The 27,028-nt window shown below is 40.4% G+C and overlaps 3 protein-coding genes and 1 long non-coding RNA gene across 7 annotated transcripts in view; 2 read left to right on the top strand and 2 right to left on the bottom strand.

Moving 5' to 3' along the window:
- HMMR (hyaluronan mediated motility receptor) overlaps positions 1-13,879 on the bottom strand; it is a 31,878-nt gene extending 17,999 nt beyond the window's left edge. For 2 of the 4 annotated variants that reach the window (XM_075102110.1, XM_075102108.1), the window contains exons 1-17: positions 13,727-13,879; positions 12,486-12,584; positions 11,777-11,853; positions 10,854-10,934; positions 9,906-10,094; positions 9,509-9,595; positions 8,870-8,970; positions 7,587-7,661; positions 6,382-6,560; positions 5,439-5,587; positions 4,915-5,129; positions 4,178-4,294; positions 3,178-3,336; positions 1,414-1,566; positions 1,204-1,303; positions 780-956; positions 87-249 (exon numbers count right to left, since the gene is read on the bottom strand). In XM_075102110.1, the coding sequence (XP_074958211.1) occupies positions 87-249; positions 780-956; positions 1,204-1,303; positions 1,414-1,566; positions 3,178-3,336; positions 4,178-4,294; positions 4,915-5,129; positions 5,439-5,587; positions 6,382-6,560; positions 7,587-7,661; positions 8,870-8,970; positions 9,509-9,595; positions 9,906-10,094; positions 10,854-10,934; positions 11,777-11,853; positions 12,486-12,584; positions 13,727-13,772 (2,167 nt within the window). In that variant the 5' untranslated portion in view covers positions 13,773-13,879. Of the gene's footprint in view, positions 1-86; positions 250-779; positions 957-1,203; positions 1,304-1,413; positions 1,567-3,177; positions 3,337-4,177; positions 4,295-4,914; positions 5,130-5,438; positions 5,588-6,381; positions 6,561-7,586; positions 7,662-8,869; positions 8,971-9,508; positions 9,596-9,905; positions 10,095-10,853; positions 10,935-11,776; positions 11,854-12,485; positions 12,617-13,726 lie in introns of all 4 variants that reach the window. The other 2 variants (XM_075102109.1, XM_075102111.1) reach the window with 2 other exon arrangements.
- Positions 13,880-13,937: 58 nt separating this feature from the next.
- On the top strand, positions 13,938-18,420 carry NUDCD2 (NudC domain containing 2). Its single transcript, XM_075102119.1, has 4 exons — positions 13,938-14,187; positions 14,859-14,907; positions 16,093-16,244; positions 17,191-18,420. Exons 1-4 carry the CDS (start codon positions 13,999-14,001, stop codon positions 17,272-17,274), a joined length of 474 nt encoding a protein of 157 aa, XP_074958220.1. The 5' UTR covers positions 13,938-13,998; the 3' UTR covers positions 17,275-18,420.
- CCNG1 (cyclin G1) lies at positions 16,964-26,038 on the bottom strand. The gene is made up of 7 exons (XM_075102118.1): positions 25,686-26,038; positions 24,819-25,082; positions 23,528-23,781; positions 22,857-22,935; positions 22,676-22,774; positions 22,237-22,431; positions 16,964-21,550 (listed from the first exon to the last, which is right to left on the bottom strand). The coding sequence occupies exons 2-6, from the start codon at positions 25,080-25,082 to the stop codon at positions 22,240-22,242; spliced, it is 888 nt and encodes a 295-aa protein (XP_074958219.1). The 5' UTR covers positions 25,686-26,038; the 3' UTR covers positions 16,964-21,550; positions 22,237-22,239.
- The window catches only part of LOC142061278 (uncharacterized), a 346,726-nt gene continuing 345,714 nt past the window's right edge, over positions 26,017-27,028 (top strand). The window contains exon 1 of the long non-coding RNA XR_012662094.1: positions 26,017-26,285. This is a non-coding gene — a long non-coding RNA (uncharacterized LOC142061278). The remainder of the gene's footprint in view (positions 26,286-27,028) is intronic.

Raw genomic sequence — 27,028 nt, 5'->3', positions numbered from 1 at the left:
TGCAGCAGACCATACAAGGCTGTCACATCTCCTTTGGTTAAGTTTAAAAGGCACAAGAACATGGTTACATCAATATCTAAGCTTACCTTCTTTAAAAGGAGTTTTTGGAGGAATATTTTCCTTGCTATCATGCTGGAAAGCTTTGGAAGGATCAAAACGCCTAATGCCCTGACTTGTACGTAGTTGCTCCTGAAGGTCTCTGTTGGTTTGCTTTTCTTTTGCCAGCAGCGCACGCAATTTTGAGACATCCTGAAGAAAACATATTAATATTTGGAAGTTAGATTAAGACCAGCAGGCTTCATCATTTACCAAAGTAGCCCTTTTGGATAATGCTAAACCCAAACATACTTACACAATCATCGGTGGCATTACAAAACAAACCAAAACCAAACACAGGTGTAGAGAAACCAGCACTGCTGTGGTAAGTGCTGTATAAAACTGCTAAGGAGTATCCTAGCCCAAAACTTTCCGGTGCCACTTTCAACAGATAGTTTACTAAGTCTGGAACCTCCAAGAAAAGTAAAACGAAACAGCCAAGCTAAGAGTAGGGGCAGTTGTTTGCACTGGTGATCTCTCTGTATATCATATCTTCAGTCAAAACTAAAACAGATTCTCTCGGTGTTTCTGGAGGCCTGTGGTTTGTTCTAATCTAGCTCTTGCAGGGAAGAACGACAGAAAGCAAGTAGTTTACAGGATTAGTCTACAGATCTTTAGAGCAAACAACAAAGGAATCAGGCAAATTAACAGCTTACAGATTTCTAACTCTTCATTTCACAAACCTGCTTCAGGTGGGTATTCTCTTCCTTCAACTTCATAACATGCTTGATTTTTTGCTTCTGGTTCTGGTGGCCAAGTAGTTTAGCATATGCATCACTTAGTTTATTTAGTTCTTCTTGGGTTGCACCATGCTCATTTAAGAGCGCATTCTTCTCCACTTCAAATGCATCTAGTTGTTGCTGAAATACATACAGAATCTTTTAGAAACCTTTAATTTAAACATAGCTTTTTACTGAACTGAAATCTACAGAGAAAGATTGGCTTGGGAAGGGGAGTAGCTAGCTCAAGGGATAGTAACTCGGGAAATGGTTACAGGATAAATGCCTCAGAATAGGAAATAGCAAGTTTACTTCTCGAGTAGAACTTGAGTCAACTGCACAAGTCTCAAGTCAACAGATACAAGTAAACATCTACTTCATAAAACACCTGAAAAGGCTTCGTTTTGTTATGTAAATCTTCATACAGATTACGCCAGGTCTCTATCTCCTTTTTTAAGCTAGAGATTACATCTTCATTTATGGTTTTCCTAAAAAGAAAGAAGTGGAGTTTCATTATTTTCATTGTTAACTCTCAGCACTTCTTCACACTAAAACTGTGATGCACTAAAATGTGCAGGTTTAGTTTGAGAAAAGTCACCTTGATCTTTCCACTTCAAGTTTTCTTTTCAGATCTTCAGTTTGTTCTTCCAATTTTTCCTGAAGTTCAGTCATTCGTGCATGACAAGACTCTTTTGTTCTCTCTGTTTCTGCTTCTTTTAGTGCAAGCTGTGTCTGGGCTTCCAAAAGCAACCTGAGGAAAATATCATCCATCCTTAACGAATCCTTAAGTGTTTTTTTTTTAATGCTACTCTAAATCCGAAAACACAAGCAACCATCATTGAAAAGCTGTTAGAAGAACTCAAATAAAAGTTTGCATAAACAGTGCTACAGGAGAACAACAACAATACAGAACACAGTCAAGCTCAAGATGTACAATTTTTTTCAACTTCTGTGAGGAAGCAAGCGGTGCTTTTCAAGCAAGGAAAGATCATGTTTCTTATTTATGACCGTTTAATGCCAGCAGCTTTTAGTGGAGGACACTTAAGTAGTTAGACTTTAGACTTCACATGCAGAGCTTTGCCCAGGCAGAAACAAGTCAAGACTGTTCAGTATGGATGTACTCAAAACCTCTACAGCTGAAGTATTGCCTTCCCTCTCCAACCTCAGCTGTTTGTTATATCACCTAGGTGGAGACCAAGAATCCCTTCCCTGCCACACTCCACCAGCAAATCAAACAGGAAATAACTCTTCAACTGTTCTTTTACCAGCTCTAATGGAAACTGGAGGTAGTATTAAGCAGGTGGGGAGGAAAGAGGGCAGCATTTTAAGCAGCACAGGTGTTTTAAGGTAAGCTGGAGTAGGCTGTAGTTGTCCTTTGGACAGTCTCAGTATACAGGCTGTGGGTGAACAAGACAGCAGAGCATTACAAAACTTTACAGAGACATTTTATAAATCAGAGAGAGAGTTGGGAAGGTCAGAAATGCACAATTCAGTTTGGACAGAACAGCATTTTAATGTAGTTAGGTCATTTATCCATATGCAACAGCTAAAAGCTTAAAGCATAGCTGTTGACTTAAATCCAGCTTCAACTTCAGAAGCTAGCTGGGAACTACACTGAGAAGTGGGGAAGGAAATCTTCCAGCACATACATGATATGTTCCATAATGCAACTTGTGTACAGCTACCTAATACAGGTGATTGGTCTTAAAAGGTCCCCATGTACAAACTCCCCCACCTCCTCAAATAGTCAGTTACTTGCCCACAGCAAGCTCTGCACAGTGAGCTGGAATGTACACCAAACTGCTGTTAGACAGTCAGAGAAGCATGTCCTCAGCACCAAAGACAACTTCTTTGGTGTTACCACCTATCAGCTGCACTGTAGTCCTTCACATTTGGCAAAGAGAGGACCTTTATTTACCCCACTGCAGTGTGGTAATTCATGAATGGTTAACTGGCGGCTGCTTGCAAGCAGAATTTGAGGTGACACTATTCAGAGTGGTAAAGGGTGAGCTCTGCATTAAGTATTTGTCTGCCCCGTGGACCTTATTTGTGGAGCAGTCACTGTAACCAATATTTCTGATAAAGACAATATTCTAACATATTGAAGTATTTTCTTTCCCCTACATGTTCCACATAAAGTAAAAAGTCAAAGCAATTGATTGAACAGACCAGTTTTCTAATGCATATAAACTTCATTAATTTTGTCTGTCAATATTTTCAACCCTCTGCACTGGGAGAAGGGGGAAACAAGCTCGCACCAAATACTGATTTTATTTGGCAGAGCCCCATGTTATGTTCTAGTTAAGAAGGCAAGCCTTAGTTGGCATTTTTTAGCTTGAGGAAAAGTTTGTCTGTCTAGTACCTTGCACATTCTTCTTTTGCTTTGTTTTTAGAGTATTCTGCTTCCTGAAGCAGCTGGAGATTATCTTGGCCTATCATTTTTAGGTTGGCAACTTCTTCTTGCAAAGAGGTGTTATCCACTTTAAGACTGCATATTTCTTCAGCTATTGTCTTCTTGTAGCTGGCATTCCAACACAAGTAAGAAAGATCTTGTTACTTTAGAGAAAATGTGGATCGACATGTTCAGGCCTTACAAGAGAAATATACTTGTTAGTGTGAGCTTGTAAGAGATTTTATAATCTGGAGATAAGGCAGTGTTCCGGCACTGATAAATCCAGAGTTTGAAAAAAACAAAGCAAAAACCAACCAAACAAGAAACCCCACACATTTCCATAAAGCCGTAAGCAGTAACACTACAACAAATTCTGCCATACAGGTATTTTTCACATTTTGGTAGGTACTCTAAAACACAAGAGACCTATTATATCTGAAGCTTATTTTAAACACCGAAAGACCTACTATCTGCAGCTTGCATTGACAAATATCCCACTAGATCCTTCACAGGTACCTTGCATACTTAGCAATAACAGTATGACTTTTTAAATGCTTCCACAACCTGAATATTTTGAAAGGAAAGACCTGCAAGAACTGTAGGAAAATAATCTTGATTCAGAGCAAGTTGAGCCTAAACAAGAAGTCTTTTTGCAAGACATTTTAGTGTAAAGAGAACACGTTCACTGAGATTCAAGAGCACTTGAATATTCTAACTGGTTATACTTTGGAAGAAGAAACCTCCAGTTTCCTGAACTAGATAGTCAGAATGTCATTACGCTTGACTAGTACTCAAAAGGAATAAATGGATTTCTTAATGCCATCAAATAGTCCATCACAAAAGCCTCTGTTCTGAATACTGTACCAACGCTCATATACAGCATTAAGTACCAAGGTACATGAACAAACAGCATGTTTTATTGTAATCTTAGAGAGAATCCCCATCCTAGATCTTAATGAAACTTAAATACCTTTCAAACTCAGCAACAGTCTTTCCAAGTTTACGCAGTGTATTGCTATGCTCTTCTTGGATTTGCAAAACAGCATTGCTGTGCATTTCATTGATTTGCTCCAACTCAGCATTCTTCCTGAAATAATAATTCAGCATTCCAGACCGGAAATCAGTATGTCTGAATGCATTACCAAACACTGTAAACAGTTACAGAAGGCTTGCAGTGGCAGCAATAAAATTAATTGTGACAAACCAGTAACTTCTGTGCCACAACTTCTCATGTATTAAAGCACAATCTTCACAGCAGATTTAGCTAAGCATTTCCCCCTCCCCTTATTTTCCAAGATAGCTATAGAATAGATTGAACACTTAACAGAGTAAACTTCCAATACGTGAAAGGAAGAAATAACTTGCTTGAAAATCTTTCTGAGTCATTGCCCTCTCCAGGGCAGAAACATCCAATACGACACACATGTAGCTTACCCACCACAGCAATATCATATTACTACAGTACTGACATTTCAAGCAAGTCTCAGCATGCTAATTAAACAATTTTAAGACAATATAAAACTGATTCAAGTCACTCAGCTGGATTAGGTCTAATCACTATCAATAATCAACAGCCAGCAAGGAAAAAAATTTTGATCTGTTCAGGTTCTCTTTAAAACCTAAGTTAGGCTCAGAAGTATTGTTTACGCTACTGATACAACATTTTCCCTTTCGAAGCCTTAGAACCAGAAAGTTTATTTCACAAACCCTTTCAACTTTCCCTCCATCTGTGCAAGTTCAAGAGCTTGAGATTTGATTTCTTGTTCCAGCCGCCTCACCAACTTCTCAGCTTTCTTCTCCTTGGCATGCAATTTATTCAGCTCATTCATTGTATCACTCAGCTCTTCTTCAAGAAGATGCCTCTCACTTGTTACCTCATCTTGGAACTCTAGTAACTTCTTCTGCATCGATGCAGATAACTCCTGCATGCCAGAGTATCACAGATTTTAAAACTACCAGTACTTCTCTAGATATTAAAGACTAAATTTGCAGTGTTCAAACTTTAAAGCGCAAGAATAAGGTCAAGTCTACAGGAAGAACCCATCATAGCAGCTATGATTCTTCAAGATATTGGATCACACACAGTTCCTCCTTACCAGCACCCACTTGTCCATCCCACCAATTAGATCATCAATAGTACGGCAATCTCATGTGTAACCAAAATCAGAACCGCTAGTGCCAGTTACTGGGATTAGAGTCTATTTTTAGACTAATTTATAGCATGTATTTACCTTCTCTTGCTGCAGCTGAGAGACTATCTCTTCATGTTTCTGAAGCAGTTTTTGGTGTTCTTCTTCATCTAAGCCAATTTTTTTTTTCAGGTCTTCTATTTCAGCATTCATACTCAGGAATTTTCTTCTGCTCTCAGACAACTCTTTCTCTGCATAGAGGAATTTTCAGTATAACACAAATTCCCTCCTCTGCCTTCAAAGAGCTACAACATCTACTTTTCATAGTACCTCTGTTCTAGCTTTAGTTAGGCCAAAAAAAACCCCAAAGTAACAAAAAACCCACCCCAAACCACATCTTTAATCCACCTGGAAACTCCTCAAAATTAGCAGAAAGTACACCACTTTAAAAATAATTTTAACAGCAGGAATCTTTGGATCAAGAAATAAGCCTTCATCAAAACAGCAGTACAGCCGGGGATAAACAACTAAATTTCCCCAAAGCTTCTCCCACAGGATATGAGCGCACACAAGCCAACTGGTATACAGAGAACTGAGTACCAGTCTCAGGCTGCAGAGCTGCTGGCTTTGGGGGACAGCGGGGGAAGACACGTGACAAAGAATTCCTAGACCCCTTCCAATACCTCAGTGAACTTGTGCACAAGCTGCTAACAGTGGATTGAGACAATAGCGTACAGCTTCTCAGTGAAGAGTAAGGAACAAGTCATTTGTGTTCAGCTTTCAGACTAAAGCCATTCCTACTATGTAAACAACTTTCATTTTTACACTATCTACCTTAGTAATCCTCCATGGAAATACAAATTTAGATTTAACAGGCAACAGATTCAAGGTAGTTTCCACATTGTCAGAAATATGCCTAGCTGTCTTCAGATGGAACTCAGAAATATTGGAAAAAAACAGTCTGAAGTGACATTTTAGAACAAACCTATTTGAGATGCTTTAAGACATGTCAGTGATCCCACATATGTGACAAGTATATAATTACCTTTTTCTTGTTGAAGCAATTGGCACTTTTCATTAAGTTCTTTTATCAGTTTAAATGATTCTTCCTCTTTGGTTTTGAGGGTGTCCCTCAGGATACCAATATCCTGATCTTTCTTTATCAGTGTCTTCTCCATCTGGGCCACATCTAGTTTGTATTCCTCAACTGTTTCTGCAACACTACTGTAGGAGAAAATTCATGTATTTGTTACCACTAAATCTGGTTTGTAAGCTTATGCTTCAGCACAAAGGAAAAATACTTAGGACTGTTTTTTTCCAACAGGAAAATTGCCTTCACCTACTTTCCCAGACACAAGTTTTTGGATATTACGACAGGTTAATTAAAATTCAAAGCAATTTATTTCAACACTGATATTCTGTTTCAGAAGAAACTTACACAATCACACAAATAAAAATATAAAGGTTTGATTAAAACATAATTAGGCACAATAATAGATTTATAGATGACTGCTACATCTAGGTTCTTTTACAGAGCTGAATTTTGACAGAAAAAACATACATATTAATAAATCAGATTTAAAAAAAGTAGAATCTTAAGAGATATAGCCAGTTAATGAGGAATCTCTTAATGAGTAAATTGACAATGGCGGGGGGGGGTGAAGAGTGAGCTACTGGAATTTAAATACTTTTGTATTTTCACCATGTTCTCAGCTAGGGACACATTACCATGAAGACTGGTTAGAGTTTCGAGCTGTTGCAAAGCACTGGATTAATAATTTTTAGAATCAGACTGATGCTTATACATACATAATTCATCACAACTCAAACGCAAATCAGAGTATTGTAAAGTTCACCAGAAGCCAAGATTGAGGGTTTTTTTTGCCCTACTGTACGTTGTTTTACAAGCAAGGGCTAAGAGACATTACCGCCAGTAGCTTAGAGGAAAAGGATTTAGCTTGGTTTGTGTACAAATAACTCAGTCTAATAACACAATTTCAGGACCCTGATACAAAACTCTTCCATGGTATTGCTTAGCCAAGAAAAGCACAGAGACGTTTAGAAAGATAATTAAGATAATGTCTTGTGACTCCTTTCCATTGCATGGAAAAAATTCTGATTTCTTTCCCCCCTTTATTTTAATGCCGTTAAACAGTTGTTGCCAAGGTTCTTCTTCACCAGTTATAAATAAGGCTTAGTTTTACTGCCTTTTAACTTACCCAGTATAACTCAAGAATGACTCTTTGTTACCTGAGCTCTGTAATATATTCCAGGAGTTTTTCAGTGTCAGACTTTTCTTCAACTTTCTCTTTCTCAGTAGCAGACCTAATACCAGAAAGTTTTCAGGATGGCTGTATTTAGACAAATTCAGAGCTACTTGCAAGCTATTTGTTTACAGATAAGCACGTAGAAGTCAACCACTGAGTCACAACTTAGTAAAAATACATACTTTTTGTAACCCAGTTTGGCTGACAAACTGGTATTAGCAATAAGAGGTGATTCTACCCTCTTTTGATACTTGTTCGATATGATCTTCTCATTTGTGGTAAAGATGCCAAGCCATATTCTGCCACAAGCAAGTATGCTAGAAGAGCTGCATAAGCTAGACATCTCCTCCCTTTGTGAATTACACTACCTGTGTTATTAGCTTTGTGTATTTTACCTATAATATAGGTATAAAAATTCTGCTTGTATTTGAGCATTTGGGTGTTAAGTAAATGCAGAAAGCGTAAGAAGAATGTCACAGTGCCACTCATGAAATACTGAGATAAAATATATATTTTAAGTTTAATTCTTTTAGGGCACCATCCTCAGAAATAGCCTATATTCCAGCACACTGTTCCTGTGTGGCAAATTACATTATTTGGGGCAGAACAGAAAGTGTTGATTTGGAACTCTCTCTTCCTTGGCTGCTTCAGCCAAGACACTTTGCAGCTGACTTTCCTCAGATAATGTGGCTACTATGAAGCAACTTTGAAGGCACCAGCACTGCTCTTCAGCACATGTAGTGGAGAACATGCACGTGTTCATCAAGTCTATGTAAAATGCCTGGCTACTGAATCAGGATCTCAACTCCTGGTCCAATGCTTTTTCATTCTTGCTTATTCCTACCTTACTAGTCTAAAGGGCCAGATGCTGAAGTATCCAATCTACATGAATGTCTTGCTCCAAAATGAACAACATTTTTTTGCTCCAGATAGATGTCTTCCCTCCCCACCCCAGGCCCAAGAAACCTCACCCATACCACACTGGGAGACAAAGGGTTGAGATGATATGGTCTGCCTTTTGAAAAAAGGTTAAATACACCAGAGGAACAATATTTTCTATGCTAATTTTATAAGAATAGAGTGGTTCCTAAGACTTCATTCCATCAAATTTATTCCAGGTCACAAATACTATTAACGTCTGTTCCTTCTCAGCAGTGAGATGGCCTGCTTTTCCCTTAAAATATGTGTTTATTATAAAGTATAAGCATGTAAGCACAGCTAGATTACATAATGTCATCTAAGTAATTTCCTTTCCTTACTACTTACAGTTTTTCTTCTAACTGTGCTACTTTTCCTTTAGAATGCTCTAGATTCCTTTGTACTTCCTGCAGCTTCATTTCCATATCTTCCTGCTTCGCAAGTACAGTCTTTAAAAAAGACAACAAATATTACCACCAAAAAGAGATTTAGTAAAAAAAAATCCATTATCTAAGAAACCATGATAAACTGAAATTAATTTATAACTAAATTTAATTACAGTGCTTGCTACTATGCTAAATATGATTCATAGTATCCCTCAGTAAAGATATTGGCTATTTGTTAAAACAATAACCACCACCGCCCCCCCCAAAAAAACACAAACAAATTTAAGAGCTTCAAACTGTACTTAGGACCACTGGTTTCAGAGAGATTAATCAACCTGACCAACAGATTGATATCGTAACAGAGGTATTTCTAGGCTTCCTTACTTAATCTCAGATTTACTCTGCACATCAACAGCAAAAAAATCAAGAACATTCATTGTTTGATCTTTCTTCATTTCTCTATTGTCACTCTTCAGAAAATAGAAGAACTACCCAGTTGAGGATAGAAACAAAACACTATCTGCAGTTCTCTTGTAAGCCCTTTGTTGTCTGTTCCTGAACAGCTCAGAATTACTATCCTCTGCAGTGCAAATGGTCATACCTTTTCCTTAGCATCTCTCTGGTTTCTGAGCTTCATTAACTCCATGCATAGGCTGCTCATTTTCTTCTGCACACCATCTTCAGACAGCTTATTAGAGATGAATATAAAACCATTAAGCATAACTCCTTCATAAGAATTACTCTTCACACACTCTATTAAAAAAGTGTCCCACTTCCAACCACAGCACTGATCTCTGCCCGTCCTTGAGACCAATGTAAGCAGGCCCTACTCTGTCTTTAGACAGTAGCACACAAGATCCCAATGCAGACATGCTTTACCCCTGTGGCAATGAAGGGTCACAGGGAATGTTAAAACAGATGCTGATCAGCAACTAAAGTTTCCTCTTGCCCAGAGAGCTTAATTACAGCAAAGTCAAAGCGCTTATTTGTCTGAATACCTTTGACTTTAGTAGTTCATTAGTTCTTGTTAGTTCCAGAAGCTGTTTTTTTAGGGATGCAACATTTGCCAGAAGAGATGTTTTCTCCTGAACCGCAGCACTCAGCTTTGCTTCAGTCTTCAAAAAATCCTCATCCAGAGCCTGAAGTTTCTTATCCTGCTCTCCACGCTCTCTGACTAATGCACGAATCTAATATAAAAGAGGTATTTTCTTTATTTCCTACTGTTATTCTTCTTAATTAACATAATTAGTTTATGCCTGTTGTTTTCTTGGAGAAGCTAAGTGTACTAACATTCATTCAGAATCTTCAAGTCTGTCACTGACAGCAAAGGAGCTAACAGAATCACCGCGATCATCTGCTATTACACACCACAGATTTGCAGTCCTAGCATTTCATCTGACTGACTTTATGCTACTGAGCCAGTACAACATGTTACAGTTAGAATAGTCTTAGCTTCTACTTGCAACAGAAATAAACTCTCCTCTTTCACTGTGGAACAGAAAGACAGAACATGACATTTGAGGCACACGGCATAGATTAGTACACAGAAGCGTACCGATAAGGAAAAGCTTGCTGCCTCTTAAACTTTAAGGTTATGTGAATTATTACACAAAAATTTCAGCAAACAGTTGTTAAATAAAACAGAACCTTTCTGAGGTAGAGAACATAGGACTTGGTTCCCCCTTTTTTTTTTTGAAAACAAAACAAAAAAAAGACTGGCTGCATAGCTGTTCACAGTCAGGAAGAGTTTATGTAATTCCATGAACAAACCTAATGTTTTCTACATACCATAACATTTTATTATCTTTGCTCTGCAAAGAGCTGTTGCAAACTACTTGTATGCTATGTTATGCAGAAGAGGCTAATTTTACCAGCTTGTATTTTTTATTACGGTAAGTGGGAAGCATCTTACAGGACTGCACTGCACACACATAATGTATTCATACCTCCTTCTCCAGTGCCTTTTGTTTCTTTTTCTCTTTCATAAGGATAAGATCTTTCTTAGGCTTCAGAGTCCCATTAGCTGGCTTTTGAAAACAGATATATTAGAAATACTTAAACTCGTATGCAGCTAGAGATTAGTTTAACAACATAGATAAAAAGAAAAGTGGAAGTCTTCATATAGACAATACTATTAAAGACACACACACAAAAAATAGAAAGCAAATATATGTCTCCCACACATCAGGCAGACAAGTATCAGGTTATGATGGGTTTTACCGTTGTATTTTCTCGTAAGCATTACTCTGAATGGACAGCTCATAATCACTGTGACAAGAATGAGATTAAATCTGAGACATTAGCACCCCCTAAACTCCATAAAAAACCCCACTTTAATCTCTTAACCACAGGTTTGTTTGCAGAATTTCGTCCAACATCAGGAACACTAGTAAACTAAATTAGTACGTTAGGGTTAAAATTTTTCAACTTGTTAAACTATGCATCTTCAAATCCATATCCCATATCCTCACACATGACACCAAGAACCTGTGTATACAGTATCATCCCCTCTTTGTTTCTTTTAGCACTAGGTTTCTGCTCTGCACTGTCCATCATATGAAAGCAGAAACACGGTCTTTTTAAAAAGAAGCAGACACACCATAATTAAATGGTGAGCAAGAAGGAAAACAAAACAAAACCAAAGAAAAATCCCACCACCAAACCCAACATTTTAAGACCAAAGACAACAAGCCACTCAGTAGTCCCAAGTAATCATCTAGGTTTTAAGGATCAGAGGCACAATAACGTGTTTCATAGTTTACTCAGGCAGGTTACCAGTAATTGTATAAAGGGGCTACATGATTTCACTAGTCACAGTTAGCTTTAGCTGGAATTTAACAGTGCTACAGACACCACAGGAGAGTCTTACTGTTGATCCGAGAGATGTGAGTCTCCTTCCAGTTACAGGGGTAGGTGCGCTCTTCTCATTGCTCAGATTTGTCTCACCTGCAGAAGGATGTAGAAAAGAACATGGAAGAAAGAGGGTGTGCACACACGCAGTGAGGGAAATTGAGCTAAACTCGATAAGGTTAATTGGCTTTTTACACAAAAGACAGAATACCACTTGATTATTACACTATCCACCTCACAACCGAACGCCAGCTGTTCCCTTATTACCATCAGGCAGTTCAATATTAGTCATCTGGGCACTTGACAGAGCGTAAAGAGAAACCACCAGATGATAGTCAGTTTTGAGACTTCAGCTTCCACCCAGTTTCCCTACCACCACCCAGATACATGCTGTCAGTTTTCAACTGAGGGATGCTTTATCTGAAAAAGCCATGAAAATATCACTAAAAACTAGGTTAATCCAGCAATTATATAATTTATTTGATCTCCAAAGGGCATCCTAATTAGCAGAAGTCACATATAAAGCTATTTTTGGAAGATTCAGTTAGACATGTCTTCTGACATGCCTTAGCTGCTCTCCCCTTCAGCTGGAAGGTAAGCAGTGAGCCCTTGCAACAGAAAACAATTTCTAAACAAGAACAGAGCAGTAACAACATGTAAGCACTAAAAATTGCAGCATTCAAAGGTATTATACCCTTGTGCTCTGTGCAACTTCTATGACTACTTACTCTTCTGTTTCCTGACCCGTTGACATGTTTCAGAGGACAGAGAACTTTTCAGTACATCGGAAGACTTAACATCGCAGGATCCTTGCAGTGGGGTACATACTACAAATGAGATTTTTCAGAACAGCAGAGGACTATTAAGGTAAACGATCAGGTTTTTCAGCTTCCATGAGTTGAGGCTGGTAACACATCTAAGTTAAATCCACTTAAAGAGAAAAAAACAACCATCCAACAACTGGAGTCTCAGTTCTCCTCATTTTCCACATAAACATGAAGAAAATATACAGCATACATGGTGGGGGAAGGGGTTAATTTATTACACTGCTGATAACATTAGAAACTGTGATTTACATATATAATATTGTAAAGCATCTTATTAGTGATAGCTGTGTGTTAACTTCCATAAAGAATAAACCCAAATGGTTAGAGGATCTTAATGCTAATTGGTGAAAAAGCCAGTCTCAAGTGTTAAAGGATAGAAAGCAAACCTAACATTTTTTTTTAAACATCATCTTCCTGTTTAAAAGGGACTACTTAGATGTTATTAAATGCCAAACTTTTCCTCCAAAGGACTAAGTTACTTAAACTTTTATAAAAGAAAAGTTTAGTGGTTTTTTTTAAGTAAACAATTTTAAGGGAAACAGCAGGCAAAAGTAAGATGGCTACAAATTCTCCATACAATTATCACTATAGTCAGGTGGTCTCAAGCCCAGCAAATGCTAATCTACTTGCTTCAGCTTCCTGCACATGACAGCAACTTCATCACCGTGAGAACAGGTGTCGGTAGCGGAGAGGCACCTGGCTACAGGCAGAAACTCATCCTGAGAAACTTTTACATTAGGAAACGCTCTCAGTACTTTCGGTTTTGACCAGCTCCGTACGTTCTTGCGGTTTTGAAGCACGATATCAGAACGCTGGGAAACCCTGATTTATCGATGTTTTATTTACTACATACACATACTTATATACGTTCACCTCTATACTCAATAGCCGTTTACCTACGACAAGTAGGACCAGAAATCGGAATGTTTTTTCCGCAACAGCAGATCACTCCAAGCTGTTAGACAAGGGGCCCTCAGGCACTGCGCTACACGCAGCTCCCTCTCGGGACCGGGGCGCGCTGAGGTAACGGCCCGCCCCCCCCCGCGGCAGCAGTACGAGGGGCTGGGCTGGCTGGCGCTCGCCCCCGCCCACCCCCCACCCGCCACCCGCCACCCCCCGGGCTGGGGCCGGCGCGGCCGTACCGGAGCTCTCGTTGAAGCGCCGTAGCGGCGCCCTGCTGAAGGCCATGGCGGCGGGACGCGAGCAGAGCGGAGGCCAGGGCGGCGCGGTCCTCCCGACGTTCAAAGGGACCAACGGCTACCACCACGCGCCCTGTTCAGCCAATTGCGTCCTGCACCTCGAGGCTCACCAGCCAATCCGCGACCTCGCACGGAGCAGGCGCACGCCTGCCGTGGGCCGGGTGGGAAGCGGCGACGGCGCGCATGCGCAGTGTGGGTCGGGGCCGACGTAACCCATGTCGGCCCCGTTCGAGGAGCGGAGCGGGCCGGTGCCCTGCGGGACGCCCTGGGGCCGCTGGTACCAGACCCTGGAGGAGGTGTTCATTGAGGTGCAGGTGCCGCCGGGCACCCGGGCCGAGGAGGTCCGCTGCAGCCTGCAGAGCCGGCACATCGCGCTCTCCGTGCGGGGCCGGGAGGTGCTGCAGGTACCGGGCGGGGGGCGCTCCCTTCTTTTACTTCTTTAAATACCGAGATTTTGGTAGATCAAACATGAAATTTCTTAGAAACGGTGCCGTCGAACCGTCTTCTAAAGACGGTAGGAAAAGCGGAGGCGGCAAATCCAGGCGGGTGTGCGTCCCTCTTCTGTAGTGATCTGGGAGGGATTTTCTGCTGAAAGAAAAAAAAAACACAAAAAAACCAAACCACCAAAGCCCTAAAAAACCCAGATCAAGAGCAGATTTGCTTTCACGTTGGTAACGAACCATTCTTCGTAGCACAACCTGCACACATCGCACCAGAGCCGCACGTTACCCGCGGCAGAAACACGGGCATTTTCATGGCAAGTCCATTAGAAGTGGCCTTACCGTCTGAGAAACACGAGCAATTTTAAAAACAAATCGAAAAACAATTTGAAAAACAAAATGTGATACTGAAACGGTGACAGGTATTTTTACCATATTAAATGTTTAATTAAGAAAAAGTCTAACAAAAATAATTCTTTGATCGTCCATATACAAGTCTATATGTGTAGGGCCAGATCATCCCATTCGTTTTCAGCAGAAAAGAAGGTAGGTCAGGAGTAAAACATCACAATTCAATATAAACTGGATACTGAATGGGTTTTCCTGTTTTTTGATATTGTACATGTCTTTTGCAGGGTAAACTTTTTGACTCTACGATAACTGATGAAGGAACGTGGACATTAGGTAATAACCCACATCTGAAATGATATGGGGGCAGTAGAACTTCTCAAAATAAGCTGCAGAATGAGTTTATCCTTTTTTTTTTTAAGGGGAAAGATTGTTTTTTTCCCTGTAGCTTTATGAAGAGACAGTCATTATTGCCAGACTAAGGAACCGAGGTGGTACAAAAGCCCTAGAGATTAAGGTTAATGGAAAAATGCTGGAGTCAATGGGTTAGAAACATTTCCATATACCAAGAAGCTTTTTGCAAACCCTCGTTAAAGCTATGCAGTTATGGTACAGCTGTCATCTGCACCTCTCTGTAATTCTTACTTCCCTTGTTTTTTCTCCTTCTCTTATGCATTATATTTTTGGGGTAGGTGACATTATATGCATTATATTTCTGGGATGGGTGACAAAACCTCTGGTCCCAGAGAATCAAAAAGCAATCTAAAAATCACACTAAGGTGCCTACAGATAATGAGCAAAAAAAGCTGCTCTGATTGTTACATGATAAATATTGTAAAGCGTTCAGAGTATTTTGGGTTTTGGCAATCATATTTGTGGACTGTGTCTCACAATGTTTTCGTAGGAAGGATTTTGTTTTCAATAGCCTGCTCTTTTCCAGTATGCAAATACTCTTCAAAATATACTTTACAGTGCTGTGTTCATTCAACTGAGTAGAACTAAACATCGTACATGTTACCTTGGGAATGTACTTCCAATATATTGTCTATAGGCATACTGTTTGTGTTTAAATAAATTGATCGTACCTCCATATGTCGCTATACCTTAGTTCTGGCTTTTATTGGGAATAACTCTTCATAAAGCCTGACCTCACATCCTTCATTATTGCCTTAGCTAAGCTGTATATATTAATAGATTAAACCTTTTGTCTGTGGTGAACCTCTCTAAAGAGTTAGTTTACGCTTGCAATAGAAGTACTTAGGAACTGTGCTTTAATCCCTTAAAACAACTTCAGCATTTTATATGCCAGAAAGGAGACAGATGGCTCTATAGTTTTCCTTTGCTTCAGTATGTTTCTTGCCATTGTTTATATAACTCTGTGGGCATTGGCACTGAGAATGTAAATCACTTCACAAAAGAAATTCTGTGCTTGTTAACAGTGAATTCACCAGAACAACAGAAATGACTAGCACATAGGACTGAGTTTAATGGTTGTTTTATGTGCCTGTTTTCATTCAACAGAAGACAGGAAGCTGATACGAATTGTTCTAATGAAGACAAATCGAGATGCTGGAAATTGTTGGATGTCTCTGTTAGAAAATGAATATGCTGCTGATCCTTGGGTACAGGACCAGATGCAAAAGAAACTTACACTGGAGCGATTCCAAAGAGAGGCAAGTTAAAGGATCATAATTACTCCTTATATTTTGTGTTTGCACACAGAGGATATGGTCACGAGAGCTGAGCAAAAATTGTTATGCTGTCCAGTGCCATGGAAACATGTACTGCAGTTCAACATACATAGAACACTAAGGAGGCTTTGTCAGTGCCTCCTTGAAGAGGTTGTTCTGTTTGAGGTCTGTCAGAAGGTTTTGTGAGAAGTTAAGATGAGTTTGGAGGGCGGTGTTGCTGCTTCTAGGGTTTGTTGCGTAATACTAACAACTTTTCACTTAAGTTAGGCTACACAAAATTTCTATTATTATCTAGAATTATGACAGCCATATTTACAACAAACTTCTAACAGCAAGCTCTAATGAATGTTTGTTTATAACTATTCTCCATCATCTGATGTTAGCTGGGAAATATTTTCCTTACCCGTGTACTAAAATCGCCTGAATTGTGTCAGTTCACCTTTAGCACACAAATGTTCCTATGCAAGTCTGCAGAGTTGTAGAATTACCATTTATTACTTAACAACCGAATTGGCATGCTACGTCGTGCAACAAATAAAATTTTTATGAAACTTGTTATCCAGCATGCCAGGTACTTATATTTTCAAGTAGTAATTTCGAAGGACACCAGAAGCCAGAAATCTTTCTTATTAATATTTCTTTACTGGGATATATAACTGCTTGCCAGATTGATAACAACATTACAAAGAAGGCAACCAAACTATGAGAATTCAAGGTTTATTTGTTGATGCATTTTCCAAGAATTTCAGTGCCATGACAAATGGATGACAAGCTGGTTGTTATATGTCCTTGTTAGATTGGCAGAATATTAACAGAAACAGTTTTGGGCTTTTTTTTGGTTGCTTGGGTATTTTGGCTGTTTTTTTTTTAAAAAAATACTTTTATTAGGAATAATCTATCTATTAAACTTTCCTCTTACCTCCATCAGAACCCTGGATTTGACTTCAGTGGGGCAGAAATTTCTGGAAATTACAGCAAAGGAGGACCAGACTTTTCTAGTCTTGAAAAGTAAACTGTTTTTTGCTGTGTTCCCTGAGAAGATTACGTATTACACTTAAGCATTGTAACCATGTAACTGGTGAAGACTTTAGTGATCTCTTCAGCGGATTGTTGTCAAGTAATTAATTACTTCAGTGAAGATGAAGATGATCTTTTCCAGTAGAATGAAGACAAAGTGTTACCAGCTGATTTCTAAGCTGCAATACCTTGCTAATACAAAGAGACAAACTACAGGGGAAGGAGTACACAAAAATAACATCTTTAAGCAGAATGTTGGTTTTGTTTGGTTTTTTTTACAAGCGCCATAGTAAACTAGTCAATTATAAATACAGCACTTACCTTTATGCAAGAATATCTTGTTCACTGTTGAAGAATAGATCTTATAAGCAAGATATTTAATATTTTGTCTTAACTTGCAACAAGAAGGATATTAGGATGGCCAGAGTTACACTTTCCCTCTGTAGCAGCCCTCTCAGAAAGTCATTCTAAAACGGTGGTTTAAATAAAGTATTGCATCTTGCCTCAAATAATGTGTTACATATCCAGTGTGCTGTCAAATGTAGCACTAATGATTAATACTTGCTACCAGGTAAGCGATACCAGAAAACTGAAAGGTCAGGTGGAAGTCTGGATAGAAATAAGTTTATGCGTTAGTGGAATATAGCCTTTCAGTATAAATATTTAAAATTTTGAAAGTAAGATAAAATGACTTTTGAAAGGAAGTCCCTGAGTAGGAAATGGTATCTTGCATCTGTTCATTACCAACATATAGCACAAGTTGTTGACGGTCTAAGAAGCTCTAGATTGTTGTAGGTGGTTTTAATAGCCACATTTTAAACTCAGCTGTCACACGATACAATATTTTGCACGTGCCGTTACGTATCAGGAATTTTCTACTCCTTGTTAAGGATGCAGCTGAGCAGCACTCCAACCACAGCATTATACAGGCTGAATGCTGCATCAAACAGACTAACAAAGGAAGAAAACACGATTGCCAAACGCAACTCTGAAACAACTGCTTATACTTCAGTCCTAAGCAGAAGTCTCCCTGGAGATAAATTGCCAGCTGCTATCCATCATACTGATGAGCCTTATTTCTAAAATTGCGTCATTTTCAGTTTGCATATGACAAAAATAAAGCAATAGTTGAGGAAGAATACTTTCATTGTAATATATCCAATGCTGTCTTCTTGTCCGAGCAAGAAAGCATTAATAATTCTAAAATAATCAAGTGTTGTCCTTCTACCCATGTCATCTCTACAGAATGTAAAGTAAGTCCATACACTGTACTCGGGTTTTAGAGAACTTGCCTTTCCATGCAAAGGGAAGTAGTGTGGTATCAAACACTGCGTCGTGGTTATGAAGTTGTGTATCTTTACCATGATCCTAGTAGCCAAGGTGGATGGTATATAGCTAAGAAGTGGATGAGACTGCTGCAGAAGTAGCTTAAGGCAGAGGGAAGATAGAAAACGGTTGATGTTGCATCAAAACGATGAAGTAGAATCCAGTGAAATTGTATTTTTTTTACAGCAGTTGGTTTGCACAGCACAGTTTTGTCTTCTGCTTATGGCAGAAATTTAGAACACCATCTGACAATTCAGTCCATGAACTTACATTTATGGTACGCACTTTCAAAGCTAAACTCTATTTCCGTATTTTCTGCTTTATGAAGTAGCTTTCATAGTATTATATTACTTCATAGTAGTATGAAAATCATCCTACAGCTAAGTCTAGGGCTGATGTCAAGGAAAGAGGATGACTATGAAGTGTGTATTCAGGCGTCACGCCTCTGAATTTTGTTAAGAGGAAAGGTTTGAACTATTTGGTTAGCTACTCCTGTCATCTACTGTAAGTTACAGACCTATAGACCTCCAATTTTGGAATAATCTAGATGAAAATGAAAAGATATTGATGGTATGATTTTCCCTAGTCAGCATTCACGCAGGTCTCAGCCTGTACTTCAACAAATGGTGGTTTGTGTTCCATCTCATGAGTCTCACTGGGATTCAATCCCTTGCTTCTTAAACAGTAATAGTTATTTGACATATACATGAATTTGGGTATGTAACATAGCATCCAGAGCAACCCACCCTACAGGAAATAATCCTGTGCACTTTTATTCTTAGTGCTGCTGTTAATGTAAATGGGTGGAAGACAGTCTACTGGCTTTTTTTTAAATGCATCTGGTTCAAGATCAGCAGAGTAATGCCACAGCACTGCTCTCCTTATGAAAAAGACCATAGCTGCTCTGAGTCATTGTTAGGCACAGAAACATATAGCTAAACTCATATCTAATCAAAACTGGGATGCTCAGATCAGTGCAGAAACTAAAATCTTGGGATTAGAAATCTCAGTGCCAGATTCTCTTAAGCAAGCACCATCCCTGTATTTACTGCAATGTGTAGAAACAGGTGATGTGTACTATTAGGTAATTGAAGAGGGTTGAAGTAAAATTTGAGGTCTAAGGTACTTAAGTCAGTCTTAAGACACTTTCACATCTTACAGGATTTAGAGTAATTGTGGGCTAAGTTGAAATAATTTTAATCAAGAACTTCTGAGTTTTCCTGTCAGTTCTCTAGCCTTTCCCATGCACCCTCAACCTCTTAAAAAAACTGGAAAAAATTCCATAATCTCTTACCTTCTGCCTAGAAGTTTTCCAGGTACTGCTCAGATGTCAGTGACTTTATACACTTCATAAAACACGGGAAAAAAGTTCCTCAGTTAAGCACATTTCAGTGTTTAATTGAAAGGTACACATCTTAATATTGAGACATGACGATTGGAATTGCATGTTGCATCTTCTCCACCTCTCCCAGCAGGCTGACCACACCTTTGTCTGAACCTCTGTGCTTTTCAGAGGCTAGCACAATGCAGATAGCACTGGCAGATGCAAAACCCAATTACATGTTACATGGTGCAATCACTCCCATGAATTTATGAGAAGGCTTAATTTGTCCAGTATAGAGCTTTGGTATGATGTCTTCTGTGAAAGTTTTAACTAGTGTGAGATACACAAAGATGGCTTCCCCATCAGCTATCACCATAAAGGGGACAGGGTTGGTTGGCTAACATCTAAGCCCGCACTGTATTCAGAACATCTCTCCTCCACTAAGTCGGCTCATACGGCAATTGGTTACTTACAGCCAACAGCCTTTGCTCCACAGCGACGCAGAATTCAAAAGGTTGTTAGCAACATTCTTCCACCACCTCTATTCACCTTAAATACAATACATTCTTATTATCCACTCCCTTGTTAACACCAGAAGCATGGTATGCCTCAAGTACTGATCTGGTCTTCAGAAATAACAGTTGTATTTTACAAAGCATATGGTTCAAGAGATCAGAGTTGAAACAATCTTCAGTGTTTCTTAACTAGATTGCTCCTACAGACAGCCCAAGATGGGGTATTAGCCCTGCTCCTACTGCGCCCTTAAAAATGCACCAGTTCAGCATCAGCATTTACCTGTTGTACAGTAAAACTTTGGAAAACTGATGTCAGATTTGGGGCAGGTGACCTAGTACTTTCTCTCAGCCTTCACTAGGTGTCATCAAGTTTTTATACTCTATGAAATAATTCATAATCTCTGTAAAACTACACCTCTTACAAAAGACTGAACTTTTTGATGCTGTATTAGTGACTACCTCTTACAGGGCAATGAAGTAAGGTTTTTCTTTTCTCCTGCTCTAGCTACTTGGCAGGTTCAGTGGATATCACATAGCCTAGTTTTTACTGTCTGTCTATGGTAGGTGGCCAGTGCCCTGCCCAGCAGGAATGTGTGGACACAGGACACTGCCCAAACAGCACGTCAGGTGGACTGACAGGCGTCTGCTATTGTCATTGATACTGAGCGGGATTGGTCTCCTTTGATTGAGACACTGCAGCACTGTGCTACTGCACATGATGTTTTCCTAATGTCATGTAATCTTTGGGAAGTGAAACAGATTTTTAAAAATAAACATATAATTCAGCACCTGCAGTTATAGTAAACCATGATTAAGACTACACAAGCTTCTCTATAAACTATGAGGTGTTAAAATTCCTTGTATTGGTATTGTGATATTTCACTGAACAGTAAACAGATAAGACTGAAAACTGACACTGACTATTGTTGTAATCATCATGAAAAGAACATATTTGCTGGAAGTATCTTTAGTCTGAAATGTTACATAATTCTTTCCATGAGTTGAGTTCTTCATTATTAATATCATGCTTCTGGCTTTGTTTCTCAAATATTCTTGTGTCTGTTGGCAAGGTCACAGGATGGTTCTCTCCTCATTTTACTGTACTCCTGTAAAAAAAAAAAAAACAACCCACACACCACACCACCAGTCAAGTGAATGACTTTCTGTAAGAGCCAAACAAAGCATCAGAATTTAGTATAGCAAGACAACAGCGAGACAGCTGTTACAGAAAATAAGTAGCCTTTGGATATTTCCAAAGTCTAGATAAGGAAGTCATTCACAATTTCTAGAGTAAAAAAACCAGTAATATGAATAACTGAATTACAATTTTTAGACTTTACTAAGCAGACAGTTATACAAGTGAAACTGCATAAAACTGTCTTCCTTTTAAGTGGTTTAAGCGAACAATTGCAAGAAATTAATTCTAATAGGCAACTGTTTCCTCTTAGATGATCCTTTTTAGGATAGGAGCAAGTGAAGTTTTTCCTCTGCCTTTTTACTAGTTTCACTCCACATTTTACTTTGAATGAGGTCCCAATGTCTGTAGAACATTTCTGCTCCCACAGCGCACCAGAGGATCAGTTCTTTCTCCAACACTCATATATTAAGTTGCCACTTCTTTAGGTACAGCACTGGCTCATGCATGAACACGAGAATAGATCAGTCTCTGTGACAGGCCTACTATGTTTATGTTACATGTCTTCAAGGGGTTACCTATATGGAATAAGAACCTTTGAGGTAATTAACAGCTAATTACTTCTCGTTATCAGAAGTTGATTTTACAAGGAGTTACCTATTATGAGCTGGTCTCTGGTATTGTAGGAAGGTGCGTTATTCTGTAGTAGCTATGTTTAAGCTGCCGTGCTGTACGTCCAGACACAATCCATTTTAATTTCTGGACATTTGGTTTGGAACACTTGCTTGAGGAATATTCTGTAAGGCACTTCAACACCAGTTCCTTCCAGAAGGTCAAATCTCTGTTGTTTATCTAAACAGCAAGAGAATCTTATATGTTAATAACTCATTAAATCCTTATTTCATACATGTACTTTCAGCTTCTTCATATAAGATAGGAAACCAAAGATCCCAAGGCAAATGGAAAAATAAAACCAAAACGTTCTGACCAAGCCACAAAAGAAACCAGTTTGCCAATGGACCTCCCCCTTCCCCACTGTATGGGCCCTTGCATGCAATCTTCTTCCTTCCTCCCCATAAATTTTATCTATATATACCTTGGAATGCAATTGCAGAAATTCCAATGCCTCTGTCAACTCCATTAGTTTTTGTTCTTCTATTTCTAGTGCCAGAATAGACAGTGCCAAGACAGAAGGCTGGACAGAGAGAAAACATTTTTAAACACTGCTTTGTTAAGTTTCAGTAGTCTCATTGTCTTTGATCTTTCAAGACGTTTACCTTGGCTTTAGAAAACATGATTCTGCAATGACATGCCTTAAGCTGGGTCTCAAGTCTCTCAAAATTAAGGTATTTTCTCCTATAATAAAAACAGATCAGTGAATGTAGAAGAACGCAAGCTTGATCAAGGCAGCACCACCCTGGGAGCTCAGAGAAGCAGTGAGAATATTCGTTATCTAAACAAAGGCCTCATTCGTCCCAGAAGTTCTAGGGTTACAAACAGGTGTTCAGTTTTGGCAGTCCTGACGCCAAAAATAAATCTTGTGTTACACTGGGGAGAGTTGCGTTGTCAAAAGAGGCTTACCAACAAGGGATTTTAATGCTTACCAGCAAAAGAAATCTCTTTCTATGCTAGATTTTAAAATCTTTCTGATGAGGCAATACTTAGTGCAGCATAAGCAGAGATTTATTCTGCCATCTTTATTGAACAAGTTTGGTTTTCAGCTCGGAGAGCAATACTCTTTAGATCACTTTATGCAAACACCATTGAAAATTAAAATAATATTAAAGTACAGATATTCACATTCATTATATTTATCAATGAAGGGGGAGAGTGTGTGGGTTTTTTAAGCATACAATGGCCAATTACTCAAGTAGTTTCCCTGCTTACTTTTCTACATAGGCTTCCTGATCATATGCAGTCATAGCAAAATATGTATTAGCTATTTTACCTTTCACAGCTTAAATTCTCATGAATGAGTGAATGATATAATTGTAGAAATTGGAAGGCTGTCGTAGCTTTTACTTTCCAAGACAGTTTCTCCAACACAATATTCTCCATTCTCATCATATCAGAAATGGTGAACCTATACTGGCTTATTCGAATTAAGTCTGTGGCTAAAGGAACATTTCTCTCTTCTTCTGATGCCTTCACAGCCAAGTAGAAGCAGCTGAGTCCAACACAGCCCAAATGTTTAGGCTGTACCTAAAGAAAAGTAAATTGTTATTACTTTCAGAGAGGAAGGCCTTTGATCAGCCATTTTAACACATAAGATCCAAGCCATACAGGCACCAGTGTATTTTAGGAAAAAATTATGGAGAGCAGAGAGGGTTGTTCTGTTTTTTGAAGACTGAGAAATCAGTCTTTTGCCCACTTACATTCTTATCTTTATTTAACTAAATGAGAAGACTGTTACACGCTACGAGTTCTGCCTCATTCATCTAAAAAGCAAGATTGCAAACAATATATTTTGATTGAGGCAATACTCGTTTCTTAATGAGGTTCTATAATAGCCTAATCAGAAGCTTTTAGGACTTAAAGTGTTGTACATATCGGCTAAGGCAAAAAAAAAAAAAAAGAAAGGTTCTTTTCACTCTTTTCTATCTATTTCCACACATGCATATATATAAAACTCACTAATTTTATTCCATAGGCATTACAGTCCCCATTTTTACTGCTTATTTTGGACTCAAAGGTTTTTTCTATCCACTCTACCTAGCTTTCTCATTTTTCTTTTAACACACAAGGAAAACAAGCTTTTGTTCTTGACCAAATAGTGGCAATCCCAACTCATTAGACGGTTAACAACAACCCGGTCAGCATGCCACTACGATTTTAAGTGCTGAACAGCATCAAGCCTTTTGATGTACACCAAGGCTTATGGGAAGGTTGAAACGGCAGTAAAATAAGAAGTAATTTAAGGTGTTCTTGTATACAGGCAACAGACAAGACAATCTGCCTCGATCTAACCCCTTAATATGGCCTGCATTTCCAAGCCTATGGGCATCCTCAAGGTGAAACCAATGCCCTCTTCTTCCTCCTCTTCTCCAAAGGAAACAGCTTTCTTTATGATAGTAAAATCTGACCAGGGAAAACCATTTTTTAGCTCTCACACAATCAGAATCTCTGGAAGGAGCTTAACCTTTAGCCAGCTACAACCAAGATGTTCTAACTTACAATAGGAACAAGCCTGCAACGAGCAGAGGCTAATGACTGAGAGCTTATACTTTAAAAAGCCATACCTTCATTTTTGACAAGAATCTATCTAAGAAATTCACAGCTAGAGAAAACGTCTCTGTATTGAAGCCAAAGAATTGAGTTAAGCTGAGGAGATCTTTCACTTCAAAGTCTCGCAGCCTTGCAGTCATTCGGAGGCCATTATCATGAGCCGATTCAATTAGTCTCAGGCCAGAGGTCTTTGGCTGACATCTTAACTCCTGCTCCAACAGGGCGGTGAGCTGGTACAGCAGTTCCTGCGCTTCCGTAGTTACAAGTGTTTCAATCATCTGTAAGGAGAAACAAACATAAGGGTATCAAACAGCTAAAAGGGGAAACTCACAAAGTTACAGTTGCTCTAAAGCAAAAGAAGAAACCTTCCTTTCTCCGTAGGTAGGCGGGAACACTTCGAATGGATAAACCCGGGCACACCCCGGCGGCACCGGCGACCCCCGGTCACGCAGCGGGCGCAGGCAGCGGAGCTCCCCGGCCGCGGAGGGCGCGGGGCCCGACCAGGCCTGGCAGCCGGGAGGGGCTGCAGCCGCCCTTCTCCCCGCCGCAATCATAATATTTTTCAGCCCCAGCCTCAGCATTACGCCGCCCACCTCGGGTTCGGGATGACACCGCAGCCCAGCCAGCACCGGCCGGCGGCCCCGGGTGTCCCCAGGCAAAGCCGGCGCAGCCCTCGCCCCGCGAGGAGCCCTCGCCGCCCCCGGCCCCGCCGCCCGGCCGCGCAGCGCAGGGCGCAGGCGCCGCCTCCCCGGGACATGCCCGGGCCTGCTCCTCTGCCGGAGCGGGGGCTTCGCCGGGCGGCGGCGGCGCGGCTGGGGCGCCTGCCAGCCCCTGAGCGGGACGGGGGCGCCCAAGACCACCGCCCTGCCCCGCGCCCTTACCTCGTCCCTGTTGCCCCGTTCCAGTCTCTCGTGGGGAGGGTCCCGAGCCGCCGCCGCAGCGCCCAAGGGTCACTCCAAGGCACTGCCCGGTTCCTTGGGCGCCAGCGACCAGCGGCAGAGCGCCATGCGACCACCGCCCCGCACACGAGCCTGTCCCGCACCGCTCCGTACACGGCTCGGCTAGGGTCGCCGTCGCCTCCGCCCACGTGGGGGGCGGGGTTCAGCGCCTGATAGACTCCCAGACAGGCCAGTCACGGGGCGAGGAGGGCGGGAGGGGGTGGAGCGTCGCCGCTGGCAGGCAGTGGGTCTGGCGGACTCCGTGCTGGTGGGGGTCTCCGCCAGCCTCTCTCTTCTCTCCGCGCGTGCCCCTGCCGTAACGGCCGCCCTTAGGGCTGGCCCCGTCGCCTCCGGGGCCGTGAGGGGAGCGGTGATTGACAGCTTTCCCGCTCTGCGCCCAGGCCCTTGGAAAAGCGACTGTTGAGTGCTTGGTACAGCCCCACACGGGTTTTCGGGTGGGCGGAGCTGCAGGTGCTTGCCCGGGGGCTGAGGGCTGGTGGGAGCCCTCCCGCCTCCTGCAGGGCCCGGCTCTTTCAGGGGAAGGTCAGTAAGGGTTTTTTTTTTTTGTTTTGTTTTCTTCTAAACACTTTCTAATCCCTCAGAAATACTTTTGCGTGTTCACGGAAGGTGAGGCTAACGGAAGGACCTGGTCAACCTCTTGCTCAAGGCAGATGAGGTTGGCAAGCTCTGTTTGGGATCCGGGCGGCCACCTACAAATACACCTGTCTTTGTCTTCCAAGGCACTTTGTGTGTGTCCGAGTGAAAGAACAAATATTCCCCCTCCTCAGAAAACTGACAGGAGTTACTCAGGTCTATGCGAAGGTGAATGCGTTGCTGGTGGAAGTTAATTCTAGTTGTAGGTTCCAGGTCAGGTTGTGCATGAACTTTCTGGTTTTGTTTGAGGTGAGTAGTTACATTACAAGATCCGGAAAAGATGTGGTATTTTTGAAAAACACTTAAAACAACATTTAAAACTATTCCAGGAGCAGAAAATGTTCCACTTCTGAACTGACTTTAGGCAAGTAAAGCGAGTTGCTTATTATAGAGAACTTCTGTTTAGGGCATGCCCAAGGGCAAGACTTTATTTAGTGAGTTAATAAATGTTCCATTGTCTGTTAATCTTATAAAAAGCAAATACCAGTTTCTTATAAAAGTTGAGAAATGACTGAAGGAGGTATTTCCCAGATCTATAATGGATCCTACATCTTTCAAATTGCTTAAAGGTGCTTGAGTACTTGCTTTGCTAAAACTATTGGGCTGTTATTTCTGCTTCAGTCTAAAACTTT

This window comes from Phalacrocorax aristotelis, chromosome 8, assembly GCF_949628215.1.
Source record: "Phalacrocorax aristotelis chromosome 8, bGulAri2.1, whole genome shotgun sequence".
Taxonomy (NCBI): Eukaryota; Metazoa; Chordata; class Aves; order Suliformes; family Phalacrocoracidae; genus Phalacrocorax; species Phalacrocorax aristotelis.
Note: the sequence above shows the minus strand (reverse complement) of the source record. Positions and strands in the feature narration are given on the sequence as shown.